Source organism: Drosophila novamexicana, unplaced genomic scaffold (assembly GCF_003285875.2).
Source record: "Drosophila novamexicana strain 15010-1031.04,08,12 unplaced genomic scaffold, DnovRS2.1 tig00001270-arrow-arrow-pilon, whole genome shotgun sequence".
NCBI classification, from domain to species: domain Eukaryota; kingdom Metazoa; phylum Arthropoda; class Insecta; order Diptera; family Drosophilidae; genus Drosophila; species Drosophila novamexicana.
This window is the reverse complement of record NW_020824847.1, coordinates 1-26,346: the sequence shown is the minus strand read 5'-3', so window position 1 is coordinate 26,346 and position 26,346 is coordinate 1. Positions and strand designations below refer to the sequence as shown.

The 26,346-nt window shown below is 39.7% G+C and overlaps 1 protein-coding gene across 1 annotated transcript in view; it reads left to right on the top strand.

The window, feature by feature from the left end:
- Window positions 1-24,128, top strand: part of LOC115766867 (potassium voltage-gated channel protein Shaker) — a 121,915-nt gene extending 97,787 nt beyond the window's left edge. Inside the window, exons 2-7 of the mRNA XM_030710928.1 lie at window positions 19,204-19,327; window positions 19,407-19,575; window positions 19,803-19,899; window positions 22,327-22,522; window positions 22,677-22,798; window positions 23,934-24,128. Coding sequence (XP_030566788.1) covers window positions 19,204-19,327; window positions 19,407-19,575; window positions 19,803-19,899; window positions 22,327-22,522; window positions 22,677-22,798; window positions 23,934-24,093 — 868 coding nt within the window. The 3' untranslated portion in view covers window positions 24,094-24,128. The remainder of the gene's footprint in view (window positions 1-19,203; window positions 19,328-19,406; window positions 19,576-19,802; window positions 19,900-22,326; window positions 22,523-22,676; window positions 22,799-23,933) is intronic.
- The last annotated feature ends 2,218 nt before the right edge of the window (window positions 24,129-26,346 follow it).

Sequence of the window (26,346 nt, the reverse complement as noted above, 5' to 3'; positions counted from 1 at the left end):
CGCAGCGAGAAGCGCAAATGAAGCGTATTTCCAAATGGTTTCGTCTTTCCCAATTCCCAATTTACCTATTGAGCTGATTTACTGTGTTTGCGCTTTTCTCTGCCTTGTGCTAATTTTAAACGTAGGCTCTTTATAATTCCCTAAGACCTTAAGCTATGGAAACGCGTTGCCAGTGTGCGCTTTATGTATAGAAATATAAATAGAAATAGAAATATAAATGAAACCAATAAGCAAAATATTCGCCAATCAATAATATTTGTCAACTCGATACGCTGCATAAATATGTTTGTGTACAACTTCTTGGCTGCGGCTGAATTTCATAAAATTACGACGAATTCATGGTCAACTTTCTGAACGTATCAAATGACTGAATGAGCATGATTCGATTTGAATCATCGCATCGAATCAGTATTTAGTTCATTCAACAGGTCAGCTTGTGCGTCATGTTTCGCTCGAGCGTTGCCAGCTTTTAGCAACAAAATGCAACCCTGCGTTAGTTCTTTGCAAGGGACTGTACGCATTCGTCGCATACACGTCATTCGAGGCCTAATTCACTTTAGATTTGAGCTCTTAAACAAGGCAAAAGCTATTTATGATTGTTAATTCTCTCTCTTGGTCAGACTGAGGTATTCTCGTAGAGAAATTTGAATTTCTTGACTTTGAAAATTGTATTTATTTACACTCTGTCCTGAGACATTAAGTAAATGTAGCTATAATTAGGATTAACAGGAGTCGAAAGCTTCCAGTGAAACCTTCTTTTGTATTTTTTTCTTAATTTGTATCTAAGGTTGAAGTTGTACTTATCTAAATTATCTAAACATCTTCTTACTGCTAGACTATTATCTGTTTGATTTAAGGCTAGGTTGGGTCGTTCTCAAGTCTATTTTAGTGTACTTTGTTCTGGATTCAATTTCTTAGCTTTGAAAGATTCTCTTTCATTTTTTTCTTTTTCTCTTCAGAAAACTATCAGAACTTGTCTCTTAAATCTTATTTGAAGTCATAAAATCTTGTGTTTCTTTCACAGCTAGTTGAAGTCAATTATTTCTTACCACATTTGTGAACTTAACTTCGTCTCAGTTTTCATTAAAACTACTCAATTTAGGATAAATTTAATCATTTTTATTAACCTAAAAGCCTAAAAGGCTTAGCTGTAACTTTTGAAGAGAGACATAAGCAATATTTTCATTCTTTTATTTATTTAATTATATTTCACATTTCCGACCCCATAAAGTATATATATTCTTGATCAGCATCAATCGCCGAATCGATCTAGCCATGTCCGTTCTTCCGTCCGTATAAATTCTGATCGTAGGTTCTTCTAGTGCCCGCGCCGTACGAGTTTGTTTTCGATTATCGATAACCCACTCCGTTTCCAAGCAATCGATAAAAATCGATATCGATATTCTGTTTTTTGGGCAATTTTGGTAAATAATAAGAGCTAGAGTCTCCAAACTTGACGTATAGCTTCTAAAATAGAATATATATATATGCATTTGATGTTGGAAGAAGAGGGTTCAGGGTAGCGCCTAGTCGGGAGCTGCCGATTAGAACCTCTTACTTGTTTTTTTTTTTAACATTTATTGTCTTATCTAACTTATCTAATGTTTCGCCTAGATTTCAAAATATGCTTCAATATGCCTTTTACCCAAGGTTTGCTTTATGCTATAGAATATAATAATAAGAAATGGTAAATCGTTTCTCAGTCTGAAACACAACCCAATCGAATCAAAGTTCTTTTGTTGTGCTCACGAGTCGCAAGATTCTAGACACGCTTTCGCCATGTTGCCGGATCGATATCAAGTTTAAGTTTAACACTTTGCTTTGCCCTTTCCACTTGTTGTTGTTGTTGTTGTTGTTGTTGTGGCAGCTTTGAAAGGCAGCAAGGATTTGCCATTCGCTAACTGATTCGCTTTGACATTCAGCGAGCATTCAATTAAATAACACACTGATAGGTGCACTCACAGGCTCCATTACAAAGAAGCTGACCTTTCAACAATGCCACACGCACACACACACACGCACACTCACACATACATATTGCAGGATGACATTGTGCGCTATTATTTGCTGCACTCACGTGTTACAGTCATGTGTGAACTTTAAAGCTGTTGCGCTGCACTCTCCCTCTCCCTCTCCCTCCCCCTCCCCCTCCTCTGCCCCACTGCGGCATCTCTCCCTTTCTCTGGCCACTTGCTGCTAATCGAAATTGATTAAGAGCCTCAGAATGCAGTTAGTTAATCAATCCATTTGCTGCAACAATTGACAGCCGACAGGCAGCCAGCCATTCAGGCTCCCGTCCCCTCGTCTCGTTGCAGCGGCAAAAATAGTAACAATAAAAGCACAGAAGAAACAGCAGTATTTATAGGGACACGAGCAACAAAGCAGGACTCTAATTACGTTAAGTAACTGAGAGGAAATGGCAGCAGCTGCAACATCTCAACACGATTTGTATGTATTTATTTTGCTTTATTTTTTTTTTTTTAATTTATTATTATTTAAAGCTTGTTTGATTTTTGTATGTTCTTTTTTTTTGTTATTTTGTTTTACGTTATTTTATTTAATTTCTTGTGTTTTTTTTTATTGAGAAGTGCGTTTGAACCTGGAGAAAGCGTTGCGTTGACTTAATACAGTGGTCGCTCGCTAATTGCAACGTCATGACAGACAAAAAGCCTGTTATCGAACCAAATTTCTATTAAAATCGACTTTCAAGACAATTCTTAATTTTAGCTAGAATATAATGCAAAATGGACTTTCTCTTCTGCTTTCTCTTTTGTTATAAAGGAATTCCTATTTCCTCTCTTTGAAAAAAAAAAAAACTAAAATTGCCTTTATACTCTTTTCCGAAAAAATCCTAGAATTAATTTCTATTTTTTCCATGAAGCAGTTTCTTCTTTAAAAAAAAAGAAAAAAAACTTTAACTTTACTGCACAATGGAGTCAAATATATGCTAAAAGATAATTCATATTTCTTCTTTCCGGATAAAACATTCTGAAATTAAGTGCATAATTGAATTTTATATATATTTCTTGTAGACTTTATGTGCGAGAGGCAGGAGAAACTGATTGAGGCATTTCATTTTATTGAAAATTTCGTGTAAGCCTTCATTGCGAGAGAACACTGTAGCCCAATTTCGAGAGGCTTTCCTTAAGGAATTTGATTAAACCATATATTCTATTTAGAAGAGACTACTGTGCCCCTGAATATCAAGAGGTTTTCCTCAAGGAATAAAATACAAATTACAACAGGATTTCCTAGAAGTTTTTCTCAAAATATTTCAATATTTCTGACAGACTTTAGATGCGAGAGACCACTGTAGGACTACATGTTAGGAGGATGAGCTTAAGGACTTTATTTACGAGAGACCACTGTAGCACTCCATTTCGAATTGTTAGGGATTTGAATTCTGCAGTCTTTATTTGCGAGAGACCACAGTAGCACGGCATTACAAAAGCTTTTGTTTTAGGAACTTACTTTAATTGAATTCAATATAAAAATACCACACGCCTTTAGTCCGGCAGAAACTTTTGAAAGTTCATTAATTATCCTATGCAAATTGTACTTACGTACTTACGTTGACCATGCGCTGGCATTTTCTAAATACTTTTATTTTGCTGTCATATATCAAACTCTCAATTAGCTTCAAATAGTTCGGCGAAAAGTGTCCACAAACTTGGCTAACTGACAGCCCGCCAATCCATTTGCCATATCTGGCCATTAAAACTTTACTTTCGTGACATATTCTAATTGGCTTAACAGTAGTTTTATTGTCTGCATATATCACGCTTTCAAGCCAAATGCAATCAATTTGCCATTCCAACTCCATTGTCACTTTTTATTGACCAAGCAAGGGTTCCCTTAGCTGGAAACTTAGCTTGTAACTAGCTTAGATTCCATTTCTATTCATTTCCCATTCCCATTCTCATTAGGTCCAGGAGGGAACATTCAGCTGAAGAGCCAGTTCCAGCTCCTTTTAAACCTGGCTTTCCACCTCCATTGTCACTTTAAATTGCCTTCAAAGTGACCAAGGAGCTCACGTGGGTTCCCTTAGCTTAGCTTAGATTCCATTTCTTTCTCAATAGATCCAAGAAATAGCTTTCAGCCAAAACTATTTTCTCGTTTTAACAAAAAAAAAAGCTCTAGAAATTGTCGCTTAGATCAAGTCAATTACAATCTTAGTTAAACACTAAACAGTTAAACCCTAATCAATTGCTGTTAGATCTTGGCCTAAACTTAATCCAGTGCAGAGTTGTGAACAAAAGTTCTTCAGTTTTTTCATCTTTCGTAAAAGTTTCATAACTTTTTTTCATATTATTTTCTATTTTAATTTAATAAATATGCAAATTTCTGCTTAGTTTCAGTGCGAATGGAAAATTCCATTTTAGTTGACAGTTTCCATGCACACACACACACACACACACATGCACAGTATATGCACGTACATACAGATGTATATATATATATATATGTATAGATATCTACAAACTGACATTGTGCCAAAGGACGAACTGAGACCAAACTCTGTGGCATAGGCCATAAAAACGCGTGACAGGACAAAATGCTAGCGCGAGGCGTTAGACTGTAAGGCCGCTGGGGAGGTGGCCCTTTTGCTCTTCTTCTTCATCTGCCTCCTCCTGCCCCGCCTGCCCCTCCTCCATCATTTCTTTTGAGAGGTGCTTTTGTACTCGTGACTGTGGCGGCAAGGTGAAGTAGATAAACTGAATGCTGCGCAACCAAAAAGCAGGAAGCGAAATTCCAAATGCAGAAACCGGAGACAAAATGGAGAATGGACGTTCCGTTGGGACAAATGGTTGCTTGGTGGGGACGTGGACGTGGACGGGGGCGGGGGATGGGGTAGGGCTAGTGGATTGTAGGGCGCAGACGTTGCTGGGCAGGGGCGAGGTTGCAAATGGATACAGTTGCAGCAGAAACGAAAGAAATGCCAAAGAAATAGCTGAGCAAAAAGTAAATGGCAACAAGGCAGCTGCTAAGCACTTGAGGCTTAAAGAATACCGTTAACGGCAGCAGCAGCAGCAACAACAACAACAATAACAATATGAATTGTTTTGTTGCTGCTTTAAGATGCCACACTTTCCCATTTGGCTGCTTTCGAGCTGGTACATACAGCAGCGAAGCAGCGTGCGAACAGCAATAGACGCCAATAAACGACGCTGCAAAAGCCAATGACAGTGTGAAGCGTTAAACGCGCACGCACACACGCACGCACGCACACACGCACGCACGCACACACAGACGCTGGGCGCGACTTTGGGCCATGTGCGTTGTGTCGTGTCCTTTCGTAGCGCTTCGCTGCTGCTGCGTGCGCTTGTGTGTGTGCGTGTACTGCATAAATCCGCCAACAAGTTTCCCATTGTGCATGACTCGCCACCTGGCACACCCACAACTAGCGAACTAGCCCAACCCACCGCCATCCGCTCTCCAGACAGCAAACGCCGCACATTGCTGTCGCCGTCGCTGTCGCCGTCGGCGTCACCGTCGCCGTCGCTGCTGTCACCCACTCAGCAGCCATTTTGCCGTCGCTTTGTTGTGGCTGCTGTTTAGCGCTACGCTCTCACGCTCTCTCTCTCTCTCTCTGACGCGCTCTCATGCTGCTGCTCTCTTCGAGCTTTTGGCGCGCTCACAGCGTAAGCGCGAGTGAGTGAGTGAGCGTGCGAGCGAGAGCGCGTGCGAGTTTCTGCCTGTGCTAAGTACGTTTCGTCAACGCCAGCAGCGCTGCTGGCACGAACACACACACACACGCACACACACAGGCATGCATGGGCATATATATATATAAGTATATAGTTGTGTGTGCTTGTGTGTTTTACAACGGCAGTTAAGCGCTTACACGCTTCAATTTCTTGCTGCCACTTTTGGCCACACATTTTCGCCGTACGCTTTGCGCTACACGTTTGCTGTCGCTTGTTGCCATTGCCTGCGTTTTCGTTACAGCGTTTCACCGTTTGCTGCTGCGACGTGCTTCTGCTTCTTCTTCTTCTGCTTCTGATACGTCTGTTCGTGCCACAGTTCGTATTGTATGCCCTGTCCTCGTCGTGTGTCCCCGTCGTGTGTTTGCTGTGTGTTGTCGGTTTCTTCTTTACGCTTTTTTTTCATTTCATTTCATTTCATATTATTTTCGTTTTCGTTTTTTGCTCTTTTGTTGTTCGCTGGAAACAAACGCGGCGCTGCTTCTTCCTCTTATACTGCTGTTTTGCGCTGTGGCCCGCTTTGGGCTTTTTTCTTTGTCACTGCTGGCGCTCTTCCTCTTCTGCTTGTTGTTTTGCCTGTTGTTGTTGCTGCGGTGCGTGTGTTTCAATTCCATGTCGTTGCGTTTAGCCTAGCGCTCGTTTCATTCGCAGTTCGCAGCGTTAGTTTTTGCCTTTTTTTTCTATTCTTTTTTATTTTTCTCATTATTTGAGTGTCCTGTTGTCACTTTGCCAAATGGCAAAAGTAATAATTAATTGAAACTAAATAATTATATAAATATATGCGTGCATTGAGCCCATCATTAATAATAACAACAACATCAAAGCCTATCAAAAATAGGCTCAATCTATATGAAAATAGCATGCCTATAAATATCCATAGCTGAGTGTGTGCGAGTGTGTGCGTGTGTGTGTGTCGTTGTAAGCAGCGTTACCTGTGCGGCAGCTTTTGTGCTCTCCTTCTCGATCTTTCTGCTTCGCACTGTGCTGGCCCCCAAAGGTTCAAGGTTGTTCAGTTCAGTGCATGAAATGGAGCGACATCGAAATGGCAACAACAATAAGCAAAGCGCGCCAAAAAGGACACCGCAGCACACTTAGCCAAGCACCCCTGACAAAGGACATGCCCCCAGACCCTCAGCACCCAGTGCCCATTACCGTGCGCATCCCTAGCAACACTTCAGAAAGTAAGGTAGCAACAGAAAAGAAAAGAAAAAAAAACAAAAAACTTCAAATCAATTGCAATAATTAAACGGCAAATCAGAAGAGCAAAGAAAAAAAGAGCGAGCGAGCGAGAGTGTGGCAGAGGGAGACGGCGAGAGGAAGGGGGAGAGAGAGAGAGAGAGAGATGTTAGGCAAACGTAGGTGTGTATGTGTGCCTGTGTGTGTGGGGCAAAAGGACACCGCACGGAGTCGCTGCTGAAAATCAATAGGCAAAGGACATATGTATGCGCTGCCTCTCGCTCGCACCCACGCCAAGCGTCTCGCTCGAATTCGCACGGCAAATAACAGCAACAACAAAAAAACGAAAAAAAAAAAACACTTCAAAACAACATGTAAAGTGCACGTGTGTGTGCCAGCGTGTGTGTGTGTGTGTGTGGGTGTGTAAGTGTGAGTGTGTGTGTGTGTGCTGCGCCTAAAAGCGGAAATTAACATTTTCACTTGCTGTTTCCGGTTGCCACAGCACGAAGCGGCACGACAGGACACGGCAGGACACAACTTCGGCCAGTTGCCATTTGCCCCTGTGTGTGTGTGTGCGTGTGTGCGTGAGTCTATTGCCAGATTTATTCACAATAAGCCAAATCGACTAATTACAAAATCAATGAAATCAGTTTTGGCCGCGTTTCAGAAAATTATGAAATAGAATGCAGCAAAGTGACAACAGTTAGCGGCAGGCAAACAAAACAAATTGCTGCAGCGGCAACAACAACAACAACATGTGACAAAAGTGCAACAAATAGAAAGAGCAACAACAACAACTGCAACTGCGGCAACACAAAATGCGTCTGCCTCGAAAAGTGTGCTGCAAGGCTGCAGATGAAAAACGGCTCTAACAGCAGCAGCCAAAACAACAACAACAACAACAAGTGCCACAAGCAACACAACCAACAAATAATAACAACAACAAATCAAACAAGTCTTCTACAACAAACAACTTTAAGCCTAAACAAAATTAAATAAAGCAAATACAAAAAAAAAAAAGCAAACTTAATATAAAATCAAATTGAACGCCGTCAACTTCCTTGCCACTTCCGTCAAACGTGCAACCATGCAACAATTGGCAGCTAAATGTTAACAAAAGCAACAACAACAACAACAACAACAACAGCAGCAGCAGCAGCAGCAACAACAACAGCAACGGCAACAACAACGACAGTCACAAATGCGAACGCTTCGATGGCAACGCCCAAAAGTATGCAACGCTTTGTTGGCCAGCCCAAATTGAGCAGCGATAAGAAATAGCAGCAACGTGTGCGCCACACGGTGTGGCAAGCGGGTGGCGCAGCCGAGGCAGCCGAGCAGCTGGAGAGAGCAGTCGGCCCAGTGGGGCCAGTGGGGACAGAGGGGACAGACACGGGCAGCAACGGCTGCCAGCTGAACTAGTTGGACGTGCAGCAGCGCTAAGCGTTGGCGCATTTACAAATTCAAACAACTTGCTCGTCCTCAACCATTTCCCGCATCGATTTCATCGAGAGATGGGGCCTAACGCCGGTTCTGCGACCGCGACAGGAGCAGCCCTTGAGCGGTGAAAATCTATCAAACGCCTCGCCCCCTCTTCTGCGTGATAGGTAACGATTACAAAAACCCAAATAACCAAATAACCAAAATAACCACTTTACCAATTATCCACTTAGTCTCTAGCCAAGTCTATGCACAAGTTTTTCCCCATATATCGGGAAGCTCATATTTCAACCATTTAGTCAAGCGTTTTACAGCTAAAACTTGCTGAGTCGGCCGAATTCTTGCAGCAAGTTTATAAATTAGGTGTTAATTCAAATGAAACTTTTCAAATTCCATTACTTTACACGTGTAAAGCACTTTACGAGTGTATACTAAATGGAATGAAAGGGAATTAAATATTCAGAACCAATGTTGATACACAAAAAATATATTTATATCAATCTATAAATATATTCAGAAGTGGAACAGGGTAAACATGGTAAATACCACAAATGAGTACGTTGAATTAATAATTCATACTTTATTTCACGTGCGTATTTATTTAAAAAAGTTCATTATGAATGCTGTGAGTAAATGTTGGCAAAAACAGGAAACTTCAAACCAACACACATTGGTCCTAATGTTTATTCCCGATGGGGGTGAAATATAATGAAAATATAAGGGAATGGGAACGAATGAAATGAAATGAAATGACTGAAATAGACTGAAATGAAATGTAGTGAATGAAATTAAATTAACTGGAATGAATGAAACGAAGCATTATTATGATTTATAGAACATATAGAACTGTCATAGCATCGTACATACACAACATACACAATATATACAACATATACAACATATACAACATATACAACATATACAACATTCACATCATTCACATCATACACAACATACACGACATACATAACATACACGACATTCACAACAATAACATGCATAACATACATAACATGCATAACATGCATAACATGCAATTAACTGGACAATTAAATTAACTGGAATGAATGAAATGAAGCATTATTATTATTTATAGAACATATAGAACTGTCATAGCATCGTACATACACAACATATACAACATATACAACATACACAACATACACAACATGCACAACATATACAACATATATAGCATGTACAACATATACAACATATAAAACATATACAACATATACAACACATACAACATATAAAACATATACAACATATACAACATATACAACATACCCATCATACACATCATACACATCATACACCTCATACACATCATACACATCATACACAACATACACAACATTCACAAGAATAACATGCATAACATGCATAACATGCATAACATACATAAGATACATATTACCTCAAGTGGGCATGGTATCAAATTGAAATGTCTCTTGTATTTTTGGCACCATATTACGCATGATGTTAAACATAATCATGCCTGTATTTGACAACATTGCAATCTTTTTAACCTGCTTCGGGTGCTCTGATAACTGGCATCCTGCTGATGGCGAACTAAGTCACTTGTAGATCTCTTGCCTTGTCTCTGGTGTATCTCCATTTCGTTTTCAAGTTTATGTACAGAAACTTAAACAATTTCAAAAGTTTAGCCTCAATTAAATAAATTGTATACAAATTTAATATGACCCAAATTAATATGGAAAACCCTTTGGCAATCTTTGCAGCTAGCACATGTCACCGCACGTTCTGGAACATTTTAGTACTTTTTTTTGAAATATTATTTTTATTATTTATATATATGTTATTATTTTGTTTTTCTATATTTGGTTTAGTTATGTACGTTCTGTTCCGTCTGCCCTTTCGGGGCAGTGGGGCGTGGTTGGGCTGGTGAACAAAATTGCATTGCATAGCGACAGGCGCTGGTGCTGGCATTTTGTGTTCTCTGCAATTTATTTCACAAATGTGTATGCGCGTGTGTGTGTGTGTGTGTGTGTGTGTGAGCGCGCGTATGTGACCTGCAATATAGACAGAGGGTAGCGTAGGGGCTTTTGTGGTATTGGGGGCCAAGGGCTAGTTGCCTATGTCAACTCTTCACAGCGTGGCTGACAATGGCATATATGCAGAAGCGCCAGAGTCGGCTGCTCAAATTGGCCAGCATTAGGTCGCCCAATACACACACACACACATACGCAGAAGCACGCACACACTGATATATATGGATACATACATATATGTTTATATACGGCCAATTTACTGCCTGTCTATGTGGCGTATGCGCAATGTGGCATCAATGACATTGACAGCAGTCACAGCGGCAACAGCAGCAACAGCCGCTGCGAACAACAATGCTCATCGTCGTAAACATTTTTTGGGGCACCGATGGGTCTGCATTGAGACATAACAATATCCTTTGACAATATGCCCCATAATCAACTCAATGCGAATTGACATCCGTTTGACATTGATAATGAGATGTGTGCGCTTGTGTGTGTGTGTGTGTGTGTGTGTGTGTGGCACTTAGCTTGAATTGCAAATAAACTATTGAACCCCAGAAGAGCTTGCCGCAATGCTGATTGGGTGTGAGTTGGCCAACAGCTAAAATGCTTAGACTTTCACTTAATCGCAATCTAAGCCCGGCCTGTCGCACTTCTCTGCCGTCTGCTGTGGCGGCCAAGTCGAACAATTGCCGCATATTTCAACTTGCAACTTGACTTTGCAACCTTTGCTTTATTTGTTGCCGTTGTTGCCGTTTTGTTTTGTTTTGTTTTGTTTTGTTTCGCAGCTGCTGTCATTGTTCTTGACTTTTGATCCTTGCTGGCAGCGACAGGCGACAAGCGACGTCAACGTCAGCAACATGAGCAACAAAGGCGGCCTCCCAAACAATGCCACACACACGACACACACACACACACATACACGGTCGCATTTTGTTGTGGCTCGCTTTTGGGCTGTTTCTGGCGTTGTGCTTTGTGTTTCGCTTAACTTGGTCGCCTTTTGTTGTTTACATTCGGCTTGTTACGTTTATTATGGCCACGACTTTATCAAGCATTTATCTATATCAACTGCTCCTTTTCGCCTTCGTCCTTGCGCCAGCTCTTGTGTGGGCATAAAAATTAACACCGCATGTCAAAGCCATAATGAGAACTTGACACTTGGTCGCGCATTCAGCTAGTTCTCTGCCAATTGGCATTGCCGCCTAGTGTGTCCAGAAAATCAGGAAATCAAAAAAAAACAGAAAGCCAGAAAGCCAGAAAGCCGTAAAGCCAATTCTGTCCATTGTGTTTATCAAGTCTATTAACTAGTATCATGCCACATTGTTGCCAGCAGCTGACACTGCAAATGACTCGCCCATTCAGCTAGATTAATGCTTATATAAAAATAGCCGAGCATATAACCAAATGCTCAAATTTGCTGAACATTCAGTTTTCAATTCAACGTGTTTTCAATAGAAGCTGTACAAGATTATATTTTATTGACATTCAAGTAGCTGTGCAGTTAATGAACAGAAACGATTCTCGTAATAATCGAAATTTGTCGAATATATCTTAATTAGGCTTGTGCCAGTATTAAACAGAATCAGTTTTCGAGTCACTCGATAAATGCATAATATCGATAAGTAAGCTAAGTGGGTAGGAAAGATTTCAAAAACGTATCGATAAACGTGCACAATACAACCATTTAATTGTTCATAATTGACAATGCATGATCGATAGTAATCGATCAACTAAAACAATATAATACAATATAATATATACTTTAACAATATATCAAACCTAATGATTAGTGTATGTGCTACATGCAATTATTTGTTGTATATGGACAATGCATGATCGAAATTTGTCTATGAAATTAATTAATTGAACTAATGAAAAGCAAAACAAAATACATTCATGCCTGATTACTAAAACTCTCAGCTCTATCGAGCTCTGTCATCGATAATCAATGGCAAGCAGTCAATCTAGATTTCAATAATATGCCGAACTATGTAATTAACTAAATCTTATGCTGCAGGCAATTAATAGTTGAATATAGACAATTCACGGTCGATATTTATCGATAAATTAAGTCAATCAACTTCAAGCTAAAGCATGCCACTATTCGAAAATCAAATTACTTTTAAACTTGTTTGCGCAATAGCGAAGAGGCCTAATTCAACCGAACTCTGTCAATCGATATATGTCAACGATAAGAAATTGAAAAGCTATCGATTAAGCTTGCAAAACTCACAGAACTAATTGTCAAATTGTTAAGTATGGACGATGCGCGATCAATATTAATCGATGAAATTTAATTAATCAAATTAAGCCTGTCAAGGTGCGTCCCCCCCCCGTCCGTCCGTCCCCTCCCCCAACCACCGCCCACCGCTCCGCACACGGCACTTCAGCGAGTCGAAAATCAAATTACTTTTAAGCTTGATTGCATATCACCGAAATAGCCCGGTCATGTCGAAGTCTCTACCAATCCAATTAGCCATTTTCATGGCAGCGCACTGCAATCACGTTCTGCACTTAGGCATCTGGCAAAGGGCAGCCCAAAGACCGACTGCCAGCAGTTACATCACTTAAGGGAATCCGTGAAGTTGCCAACAAAAAAATAAAAAGACATAAGAAGGGAAAAATAAAATAAATGTATGAGAGAATTGCAAAGAAAATAAAATAAGAAAAGAAACAACAACACAAAAAAAAAAAAAAAAGGGAAAAGGACAACTGCTGTCCGTGGCTGAAGCACACTTGAACACGCTTCGCTCGAAGATACATTCTGCTGCTTCGTTTGTAACTTGCGCGCTTAGCTGTCAGTATACCCTGTACATTATAAAGAGCGCCAGCAAAGGTAGCTTAAGAGCGTATGCTTGCAACGGGCAGCTCCTTTTAGTATAGATTTCAACAGATCTTAAGCAGACATGCGTATTAAATGTATTTATGCGTAACAGAACTGTTGGCTAATTAGAGGGTATCAGCGAGTCGTGCCGTCACGCTGCATGCATTCGTACACGTTTGCCTTAGTCGCCATCAGTTTGCTGTTTGGATAATAAACGAGCTGGGCTAAAGTTTCAACAAGGCGGCACAGCGGAACACATTTAAAATGCCTGACGTGTACAGAGGATTCGAACCACCCACCTGCCTAGCGCTGCCGCACGTGCCGCACCTGCCCTGGCCCTGGCGGCACAATAGCAACAAGCGTCGCTTGCATGTTGGCCACCGCACAATTTGAGAATTGCTGCCAAAAATAACAGCAAACACGAATTGTGCACGCAAAGTTGCGCTGGCCAAGGTCAGCTAACATCAAAACAACCAAGCTGCTCCCGTTGGGGGGAGGGGCTGCACAGGCAGAGGGGTTGGCTTGTGTACAACTAGTGCCCCCTCTGGTGGCATAGAGGCCCCGAGCTTAAAGCCGGATTTGCATAATTTGCCGCCTCTGCTGGCCGTGATTCCCGCCCGATTGATTGCAACGCTGTCTTCAGCACTTGCCACGCGACGCCAGTCTGCCGCAGCTCTTCCTCTTCGTCGCTTCCTCTGCCTGCCTCTCTCTCGCTCTCTCTCTCTCTTATACACAGTCTGTCTATCTATTTGCATGCCACAGCAAAGGCTACTTTCAACATGGGGCAGCAACACTGCCACACGTGGACTCATATTAAAAATCGAATTGCAATTCCCATTCCCACCAGATACATATCAAAATACAGCGAGCGAAGCGCTTCTCTTTAAGTGCAACAAAACTCTTAGCTGGCAATGGCTGCATGTTTAAATTTCAAAGAAATTGATATAGAAGAGAGCTACTCTTGAACCATTAATCGATATGAATTATCGATACATACCGATCGATACACATCGACTCATCGTGCACATATATCTTAGTTGCTGGTCTATTTATTTATCTCGTTCTTGTAATTATCTAGTTATGCTTTAAAGAAAACCAAGTATATTGAAAATTAGGGCAGAATGACAATGATAAATGTTTTTAAACTCAATTATCTAGCTGGACAGACGAACATGGCTGAATGTCTCAGCTGCTCACACCTATAAAGAATATATAGACATATTTCATGGGGTCGCAGATGGTCGCTTTTGCCTCAGAACTTCAGTGCATTCAGAACGTTCAACTGTCGAATAAATCTATCGCAAATTAAAAGAAACGCCAATCACATTTGATACATCTCAAATGGATAAAAAATCAAAAGAAATTTGACAAACAAAGTTGTACTATTGTGAATCAATTGAAACCAAACCCAAGCTTACAGATGTGAAAAATCACGAGCCACATCGAACCAACGCATATTTTACTTTCGAATTCGAAAGCAAAATCGAAAAGCAATTGCTTATTTTATAGAAATTTAAGAAACTGCTTCTGTTATACTATTTAATATCTTGAGATTATGATATTTTCACTGCCTGCCCCTGGGGGTATGCAATAGATTTATCTTCTTCTTCAATGATTGCCATTTGCAGCAGTTTTTATTGTCAGCGATTTTGATTAACTGCACACAGACACACACACACACGGGCAGGCACACACACACACACATACATACAGTCACACACACACGGACAGGCGCACACACTCGCACTCGCACTTGATTAAGTAGATGCGCCAGTTCAAGGCTCTTGGGGCCAAGTTGTCCAAATTGATGTCACGTATTTGGCTCGCGACTGTCGCAGCATTCTCTGCAGCTGCTGCAGCTGCTGCTGTTGCTGCTGCTGCATTTGCATTTAATTTTTCGCCATTAATTGGCCCCACAGCAGCGAAAGCAAGGCAGAAAGATTGGTAGAGGGAGGAGTAGAGAGGCAGACAAATAAAAGGAGGCGAAGGAAACGGAAACAGAACGTGCCGCAGCATCAGAAATGTGCACATCATGCACAATGTATATGCTCTGCGAAGACATGGGCTAAAAATAGAGTCAACTGCAATATAAACGTGTCGAACCAGGCTGTTGAGGGGGGGGTTAGCGATAGCAGAGGGCGGCGGCGGGGCAACTGTGTTTGAGGACAGACTGCGAGTGCGAGAGCAGATATCTCTAGTTGCCTTGACCGGCATGCACAGACAAGAGCACACACACACACAGACACATACAGAGAGAGACAGCGACCTATAGAGAAAGAGAGTGAGAGGGAGAGTGAAGGTGTTTGAGCGGGGTGTGTGGGGAGCAGGGCGTTGGGCGGTACTCCTTAGCGGGCAAGATGCTGGCCACAAGATTTATGAGCTGCGACCTGCTTTTGACTTTTTGGCTTTGGCATCGCATTGAACTTCAGCAGCAGCTTATGCAATGACTACCACAACCGGAAGTGCAGCTGCGAATCCGAATCCGAAACCGAAACCGAATCCCAATCCGAATGCGAATCCGAATCCGAATTGCGAATCGGCGTACAAAAGCAAACGGCGATGGCGAGTGGAAGTGGAAGCGCAAGTGGAAGTGTTAGCCCGGCTTGTAAATAGGTCGACAAACGGTGTGGCACAATGCTTGCACAATGACGTCACAGCCGTGCCGCTGACCCATATACACACACCTACACACACACACACACACACACACACACACACACACACACACACACACACACACACACACACACACACATAGTATGTCTAGTGTGCTAGAGTGAGAGCGCAACAGCTGCAGTTCACAATTTGCATGGATAAACACACAAAGACAGGCCGCATTGTTGGTGTGTGTGTGTGTTTGTGTGTGTAAAGGAGTGTGTGTGTGAATGAATACTCAACCTGAGCACACACAGGCACACGCACACACATAGCCACAGCTGCCGCCAAGTTGTTTTGTGTTGGCGTTTTGCATAAAACTTCAATTGTTTGTTGACATTTCGTGTGTGTGCGAGCTGGTGTGTGTGTGTGTGTGTGTGTGTGGGTGCCTGACCACTGTCGCCCATGTTTAATTATCCATATGCACAGATTCCGCTTCTGGTAACATAAAAGGCATACTCGTTAGACGGACGCTGACGTCATGCAACGCTCGTGTCGCATGCAACATGGCCGCGGCGTTCGGTCAATTGAGTCGCATTCGCTCGACTGAAGGCCCAGTTCACGTTGCGTTAGGCCAACAATTCGCCTCCGCTTAGCTTTTCAATTAAGCGCACATGCATTTCGTGGCCCCGCCCCCAGCACGCCCACAAATAAAGTAAGCCCCCCAGCTCGAACCGTGTGCCTATGCGCGTCATCAAATATGCAATTATGTGGCCAAAAAATATTAAGACAGGCCGCTCGGGTAGCATGGCTGGGAGAGATGGGAGGAATGTGGGGCTTGGGCGCTTTGGCAGGCTGCGGGCTTGCTTGGATTTTTTGGCCCGCCTGCCGTGCACTTACACGCTTAATTAAATGCCGGGCGCCAAAAAGTAGGCAACATGCCATGCAACAACGCCTCGACAGCTAAGAAACAGACTCGAATGCTCGACTGGCAAATGCCCTGTCATTTATTTGTTATTTAAATATTCCTTCCTCAAATTCAATTATCAAAACCCAAAGGCATACGTGACCCTTTTAAGTGTTAATGCGTATATATATGTATATATATATACATTCTTGAATTATTTAACCATGTGGAAAGCCAGTTTCACAAACCAAACCTAAAGGCAGAAGCTCTGCATCGAATTATCGACACGTTTTGTTTATCTCTCAGCTACACACAGTCTATATAGTTCATACATAAGTCTATAATTTATTCCCGATTTAATTTTAAAGCCAGTTTGATATGTCTGTTGCTACACAAACTTATCTTACAGTTGTAAGCCTTTGGTCTTTAAACCTTGCAGAGCTACGTCTTGCTGTTGCTAAAGTTTTTGTTTTGGAATAAGCCAGATCCGAGCACTATATTGAATAGCTGTCATAGATGGGATCGGCTGCGAATTAAGTTCTATATGAAAAACCTTTTTTGCTTGTTAAGAAGCTCGTATCTTTATCTAGCTTGGCCAGTATGAGCTTAAATTTCGTCGCAGAGTCTTATCATATCAGACTACAATATCATATGGCTTCTATGGGAATAATCAGTCGGAAATACAGAATCTGTATAAAAGATTTGCGTAGAAATTTAGCTACGAATGTATTTCATCTTTGGCGTACCGAGCAAAGCTCCTGTCGAGAAACATATTCACGCTGTCCACACGCCAGAATATGGCTTGAAAAGAAGCCAACACTTAACCTAAGACGCTGTGCTATCGCCCAACTATCGCTTGGAAAGATAAAAAAGCGATGTAATATTCACAATTAGCTTAGCTCTTCCGCTCTCTGATTGTTTTCAAAAAGCAAACTGAACAACTTCTAAGCTCGTCTAAGTCTAAGGTTTAGAGAGAAACCTTCAGACCAGGTTCTTTTCAAAGTCTTCTGCAGCAGAGACAATCCTTCAAAGTGTGCAGGGTATTCGAACGGGAAAAAAATGAAGAGAGAAAAAAAGCAGCTGCACATTGTTGGCAACATCAGCGATAAGGGCCAAACGCTGCATAAAATGCTTTTGGCTGTCATTTTGGGCACTCTGCCAGCGATGGCGACTCCTCACATGCAACGCCTCACACTCACTCACGTGGGTGTCTGTGTGTGTGTGTCTGTGTGTGTATCTATGTGATTGTAATAAAATTTCAATTACATGTGTAAACATTTATTGCCTTCCTGTAGAGCCGCGGGGGCGACTCCGAACTGCGATTGCTACGATGTGTGGCGTGTGGCAGGGCATTGGGCCAAAAAAGTATTGCTATTTGCCGCCAGTTGAATGCGCATTAAATGGTTTTTGAATGGAGGCTTCTATGCCACATGCGGCTTGCCACACAACCTTTATATATATTTAAGTGCTCAATGCAAAATACTAAACACTAAGTCTTGGTATATAAAAGATACCAAATATCAAATATCGATTAGAGCGCAGCATTTGATTTGCTTGCTGCATAATGCATCTCCTGCATATTTAATTCCATCAACAATTTATTTAAAACAAATTCTAATTTATGACAGTCGAGCGCAATGAGGTCGTCTGCCAACCGAAATACCCTGCGAAACTTTTGTCAGTTGGGAGCTCGACTACAATAATACGAGAACGAGAACGAGAACGACCTATTTTTGGTTAAACTGTGGCAACTCCGGTTGTTTTTTGTTGGGGCTGCCAGCACTTGCAATAAAAGTTAAATGTGCGAGATATTTTTGTTATTTTGTGACAACTGTGGTTGAACTTTTTGGGGTTGCCAGTAATCACAATAACTGTAGAATATGCGACTGGCAACTGTGGTTAACGGGAAATAACAGTAAAATATGCGTCACATATTTTGCTTAACTGTGGCAACCTTAGTTTGAACTTTTTGGGGTTGCCACCACGCACAAAGTTGTGAGGAACAAGGATTTATTCAATTTTTACTAGATTACAAAGTACTAACGGGTATATTGGTTCGTCTGTCCGAATAGTTACACTTCTTTGTTGATTCGCGAGCAAAAGAGAGTGTGATGGGCAGAAGAAAAACAATTCTTTCTCTGGCTTTCTTCCTGTTGCCTTTTCAAGAGCGCCTAGATTTACGAATTCCGCTTTGTTGTCACATTCTTAATGAATACTCTGGCCGTGCTCGCACTCTCCCTATATTTCATACTTTTAGTATTTCTTTTTATTAACATGCTCACATTGTTATTATCTACTCTCTTTGTGCCACATTCTTAAACAAAATGTTTAACTTTGTTTTACCAAGTTTTTGAAATGTCAAATGCTTAAAAGAACAATGTTTATTTGGGATAATATAAAAGCAGCTGAAGATATGCTGAGATCTCAAAAGTGCTCAAAAGTATTTTGAAATACTGCCTTTAAATAAAGTTTGTGCTTTATGCTAAAGCTGAACTTGTTATTAATGTTGTATTTGTATTGATTTGTTTTATTTTATTACAGGTCTTTGCCCAAATTGAGCAGTCAAGACGAAGAAGGGGGGGCTGGTCATGGCTTTGGTGGCGGACCACAACACTTTGAACCCATTCCTCACGATCATGATTTCTGCGAGAGAGTCGTTATAAATGTAAATATTCGATTTTGATTATGAAAAAAAATATAAATGTGTGTGATTATTAATGCTTTTCCATATATATATTCATTAGGTAAGCGGGTTAAGGTTTGAGACACAACTGCGTACGCTAAATCAATTCCCGGACACACTGCTTGGGGATCCAGCTCGGAGATTACGGTACTTTGACCCGCTTAGAAATGAATATTTTTTTGACCGTAGTCGTCCGAGCTTCGATGCGATTTTATACTATTATCAGAGTGGTAAGCATATTTCCAAATGAATGCCAAGTGAGTGCCATTCACAGAGAACTCTATTCGCATCAAAACGAAACGAATAATTTGCTAATGTTTTTTCCACTTTTACTCTTCTCTTCTCTGACCCCAACCCGCCCTAACCACATGCCAAACACATGCTCTCAAATACACACACACGCACACACATGCACACGCTCACCTGCAATTACGATGCGCTTACCGTTTCTTCACAGGTGGCCGACTACGGAGACCGGTCAATGTCCCTTTAGACGTATTTAGTGAAGAAATAAAATTTTATGAATTAGGTGATCAAGCAATTAATAAATTCAGGTAAGCCTGTTGCCCCACAAATTATTACCAAAAAAAAAAAAAAACAAAAAAAACACAAAATTCCAAAAACTACACAAAAATGTAACAAAAAAATACTTACCGAAATTGAAATGCAGCAAAGCGCGAATTGGTTTTTGCTTATTGGCGGCAGCAAATTGTTGAACCAAGCTCCCAATCCACAAGGCATGCAACACGGCACGTAGACACCTGACCAAGACACCTGACACAAACGCAAAACACACGCAAACTCACACACACACTCACACACACAGACACACAGATATGTTATGTAACCAATATAGCACTTTAGTTAGCACATAAACATAAGTTGTAGTTGTAAAGTATTCGCTATCATTCTGAAGAAGTGTTCGTGACCTTCTTTGATTTTACTTCTTTTGCACATGAACTAGTTCAAGCGAATCGGTTCCTTTAGTAACTCATTTCATTTTGAAACTATTGCGTAAGCAACAGACCTGTGGAACTTGCAATATTAAGCTTGGGTTGTGGAATATGGCATCAGCATGAAACACGCCTAATGAAATGTGGCATATGGAACATGGCATGTCAAATTCGGTATGTGAAACACGACATATGAAACATGGTGTAAAGAGAATGGTGCCAATGAAATGGCAGTTGGAATATGAGAAATGAAACACAGCACAGAAGACATCTTTAATTGTATGTATGTAAAATATGAAACATGGTATATGGATGTGGAACATGGTACTTAGAACATTGTATACAAAATATGGCATATGAAACATGACATATACGACATTGCATATGGTATATAAAATATGAAATATGATACATGGAACATGACATACGCAACATAGCATATATCACATTGCATATTCAATATGGTTATAAAACATTGGTCTGAAGACATTGCATATGGAACATGACTTTGGAAATGGGAAATGAGACATGGCATACACGATATTATTATGGTATATAAAATATGGAACATGGCTTATGAAACATGTTTGTACAATATGAGGAGCGTTAAATGGATCACGGAACATGTAAAATGAAACATTGCAAAATAAGCATGGGATTTGGAATATAATAACTTTGTAAGTGGAATATGAAACATGAAGCAACAACTCGCAAATTAATTTCATTTTCCACTCAAAAATATCTAAATGCCTTATGGTAAAACGTTATGCAAACAAGCGGAACGTGGAAGAGAAACAATTCAATTGTCTTGCTTGTCAAACTCTTTGTCCAACAGCCCTTTTCGTTGGGTCGTTTCAATTGCTTAAGAGCAGGCAAAATGTAAGACCTGAAACATTACGTGTGGAACATTTTACTTGAATAAACTGGCCTTAACAAATTGTTAGCCCCCTGTTCACTTACCTAAAACCCTTAGTCATTGTGGAAGAGGAGTGAAATATGGGGGAAAACATAAAACATGGCAGCTGGATTATGAAACTCGAATTCCCCTTCGACTGCTTTGCCCTTCACTCAGCTACGTAAATTCCGATTACCCAATTCCTATGGCTTTATTCAATTGGCAGCCACAATATTGTGTTCATACTTCAGGCATTGTATGAATGAGCAAATAGTTAAAACACACAGACAAACACAGACACACACACACACACACACCCACACAGGCAGAGGCACAGGCACATACCACTCTTTTTGTTCTTCTTGTTATTGGTTTTATGGACATAGCTATTGACTTGTGGTTATTCATTCAATCGACTTATGTCGGCATTTATTGAACGTTTTACATATTTTGCGGTTTTCATGAGAATTGCATTTATCACAAAACAAAGGAAGTACACACACACACACACACACACACACACACACACACACACACACACACACACACACACACACACACACACACACACACCCACCCACACACGCGTACTCACATACATACAGTAAGCGACATGGACAATCGAACGAACGAGAGAATGAAACCTGAAGGCCGTTGGCGAATCACTTGTTAATCACTTGACCACCAGCTTAAAATTTTGTTCATACGGCTGAAAAAGGGGGGCACTGTGCCCGGACCGTGCAGGCCCCAGCGTGAGACCCAAAACCAAGTGGGGCTCAGCTGCAAAAGAGGAAGATGCCAAAGAGAATAAAGAGGAATTCATCCGGCGACAATTTGTGCAACGAATCAAAGTTAACTCTCGATTCATTCCAAATATCATTTCAATAGAACTCTACTTAATCTTCACATGTTATCGATTTTAAGTTGCCATTTATCGATGTCGATTAACGATTGTCAACACTTAATTTTGATTAGCTCCCCAATTGGCTGCCAAACCAAATCGCTGCTTAGGGCCTAACCAAACGAAAACAAATCTATAAGATACTTAAAGCTTCCACACACACACACACAGACACACACATGCACATTAATTGAAATAAGCTCACCTGATCTTCTATTATCTTTATATGCAGAGAGGATGAAGGCTTTATTAAAGAGGAAGAAAGACCATTACCGGATAATGAGAAACAAAGAAAAGTCTGGTTGCTCTTTGAGTACCCAGAGAGCTCGCAAGCCGCCAGAGTTGTAGCCATAATTAGTGTATTTGTTATATTGCTATCAATTGTTATATTTTGTCTAGAAACATTACCCGAATTTAAGCATTACAAGGTGCGTACTTCTCCAAGGCCAAGTCCAATCCAAGCTAAACTATGTATATATATATATATATATATATATATATATATGGATATATACACAGAGCTGTGATCTAATTTGTTTAAATGCTTTTCTGTTTCTTTTCATTTGTAATTCTCCTTTTCAGGTGTTCAATACAACAACAAATGGCACAAAAATCGAGGAAGACGAGGTGCCTGACATCACAGATCCCTTCTTCCTTATAGAAACGTTATGTATTATTTGGTTTACATTTGAACTAACTGTCAGGTATGAGCATTAATACTTTATATTACAATATAAGCTCTAGCTTCTAAGTCTATGCGGGGCATCTTTAATCAGTTAGGATTTTTAGGCCCATCTGACCGCCAGGGGGCGCTGCACCAGCTGTTGCATGCAGCGCGCATAGTTGAACTCTTTAGGTTTTTTACGTTTCATATAACGCATTCTTAGTCCTAGTTCTAGATCAACCTTCTTTAGTGGCAGTTCATAGTATTTCAATTGAGCCGAAGGCTGCAAATCGCATTTGAATCGAACGAGCTGAATCATTCATCAAATCAGATGCCCTAACCGAATCAAGCTATTGCTTTTTCTAAAGTGGTTCAAATTAAACAGTTTGAGGGCCAAATAACATAACCTTATTTGGTAGAAGCCATTTTGGGGCACAAATTTATTAAGTATGGAAAAAAAAAAATATATTTTCTTATTAAAAGTTTAAGCATTTAAAAAAAATATTTGAATCATTTAAATCTGGGTTCAGGAATGTATGAAACAAGTCTCCTGGTAGATAGTCCTTTCGAGTTGTTGACCGCGAACTTAATTTAAAAATCATGCAAGAAAAATTCTTGCAAAATTCATAGAATTTAAAAAGATTTATGAGGAAATAAAGCAAGGAGTTATGAGATTAAAATAAAAGAATATCAGCGAAATATGTTTTTGCTGCCAAGCTCAGGGTTAAACTGGATTCGGAGTTGAAACTCGACTTTAGACATAATTTGGTAAATATGTAACGATAAAAATCTTCAACTTTATAGCTTACATTAAAGGCTATAAACTCTAGCAGCCTTGGGGTATATATTTAGCTTTATTATTTATTATTCAATTACGCCTAGTTTGTAATAAATCTTATATAATTGAAAGACCATGTTGATATATATATGCAATATTTGTACGTTTTCTTTTTTTTGCTTTTTCCTTCTCACTGTATTACTCTTTAACTTGCTCTGTTTGTCTCTGGCTCAAATGTTCTCTCTCTCTCTCCCTCACTTTCTCTCTTTCTCTCTCTCTCTCTCTCTCTCTCTCTCTCTCTCTCTCTCTCTCTCTCTCTCTCTCTCTCTTTATGTTTCTCCTTGTTTGTGTTTCTGTCATATCGCGTTGTTTTTATTTCTGTGTTGCGCCCGCGCAGGTTCCTCGCATGTCCGAACAAATTAAATTTCTGCAGGGATGTCATGAATGTTATCGACATAATCGCCATCATTCCGTACTTTATAACACTAGCGACTGTCGTTGCCGAAGAGGAGGATACGTTAAATCTTCCAAAAGCGCCAGTCAGTCCACAGGTATGAGATTTTTGTTTGGCCAAAACTGTAATGCTAAATTACACTCACACACACACACACTCACACACACACACACACACACGCACGCACGCACGCCCACACACACACACACACACACACACTCCTACTGCTACAAAACATGTACATTGTATATGAACAAAAAAATATTTGTATTATTACTAATTTGTTTGATAATCAACAAAATTACCAAAAATTCTAAAACCTGTCGCGTTGTTTTGTTTTTGTTTATATGAGTACAAAAACAAATTGCCTGCTTTACAACTTATGATTTCTCTACTTAAATACAAATTCTACTTACATATATGGATGTGATCAAATCAGTTGCGACAAACATTGAACATGTGCATATATATAGTATATATATATATATCCAATATATATATATAATCAGCTTATGATTTGATAGCAATGCTTCTGCCTACGTAATATATATACTTGATACTTACCTATAAAATGCCTATCTTAGTGCTCTTGTGATATCCGTAAAACAGTACGAATTATTGTTGTATATTACTAACTAACTGAAACTAAAATCAACTATTTGACACGAATCAAATGAAAACCTGCTGCACACAGTCTTACACACGCATACATAAACTGATATATAGATATATGCAGATAATCAAATATGCACATATATGTATATATGCTTATATACGATATATATGTGCATTTCTTATTATTTACATGTATATGTTTATATATACTGCTCATATATAATATATTTCTATATAAATACTCACACATAATGAAATACTTAACCGAATCTGTTTGCATACATCAATCTACAAATCTATAAATAATTATAAATTTTTAGGACAAGTCATCGAATCAGGCTATGTCCTTGGCAATATTACGAGTGATACGATTAGTTCGAGTATTTCGAATATTTAAGTTATCTAGGCATTCGAAGGGTTTACAAATATTAGGACGAACTCTGAAAGCCTCAATGCGGGAATTAGGTTTACTTATATTTTTCTTATTTATAGGTAAGTTAACCACAAAGCGGCCAACAAACCAATTACAAACAACAAACCAACCAACTAGCACACACACGCACACACAAACACACACACACACACAACACACACACACCATGTTTTACACCTAACTATAATACTGCTTACTTACATACAAGTATGTACCAAACAATCTATCAATTTACTTTGATATAAACAATGACCTTTACGACCAACGACCTCTTAACTCTACTCGCAAACTCTTAAGACAACTTCAACTCCTTAACTAAGCACAATACTCAGACAGACCTAACCTTTAGGCAGAACACAAAGTTTACAACAACAACTAAAAAGAACTCCTGCTTATAAAAAATATCAACAAAAATACCAAAAATACCAAAAAAAAAACAAGTAATATTTTAGATATACATTATATAATTTAAGTACATAACAGCCAGCACATTTTTTAACTCCTCACCATTTGTTTACAACACCAAAATACCAAAAAATACAAAAAGATACTCAAAAAAAATACCAAACCCCTTAAAATCAAATTACTCAATATATTTAAATATAGAAAATCGAGCGAAAATATATATATATATACAAAGCCAACTTATATGCTTTTTAACAATTTTCATTTGTCATTTCAATTACCCAAATCAAAAACCCAGAGCTCAAGTTCATCTATTGAAGATCATCTTAGACTGATCTTTTCTGTTTTTCTTTTTTGGTCAGTTTTTGAGTAAATTCCACATACAGTTGAAGTCAATTCAGCATATGGTTTAACTTACTTGGGATCCATATGATAAATAATAAATATTTAATCTATGCTCCAAATATTATGATCCTTAACTCTGAAGTAAACATTACATTAAAGTAATATACTCTACATCTACTTAGTTAATGCTAATTATTACCTTAACAATTACAGTATATATTACGTATACATGAAAATACCATCAAGAATAAAACAAGCCCATACAATATATACGATATATACGATAAACTAAACTAAACTAAACGAGAAACCAACTAATTAGTTACATAATACGTATAGCTTATCTAGTTAAACCCGGATGCAACATACACCTAGGCGCCCCTAGAGCGTAATACCCATACATATGTACATGCATACATGTATATGTATGTGTACTTATCCACTACGTATATATACCATATAATATTGTCGTCTACTAATTAGCTTAAGTACTACCTGCAAAATATGCGACAGTTGATACAAATATATATATATATCAATTTTTTTTTTTTTGGGTCC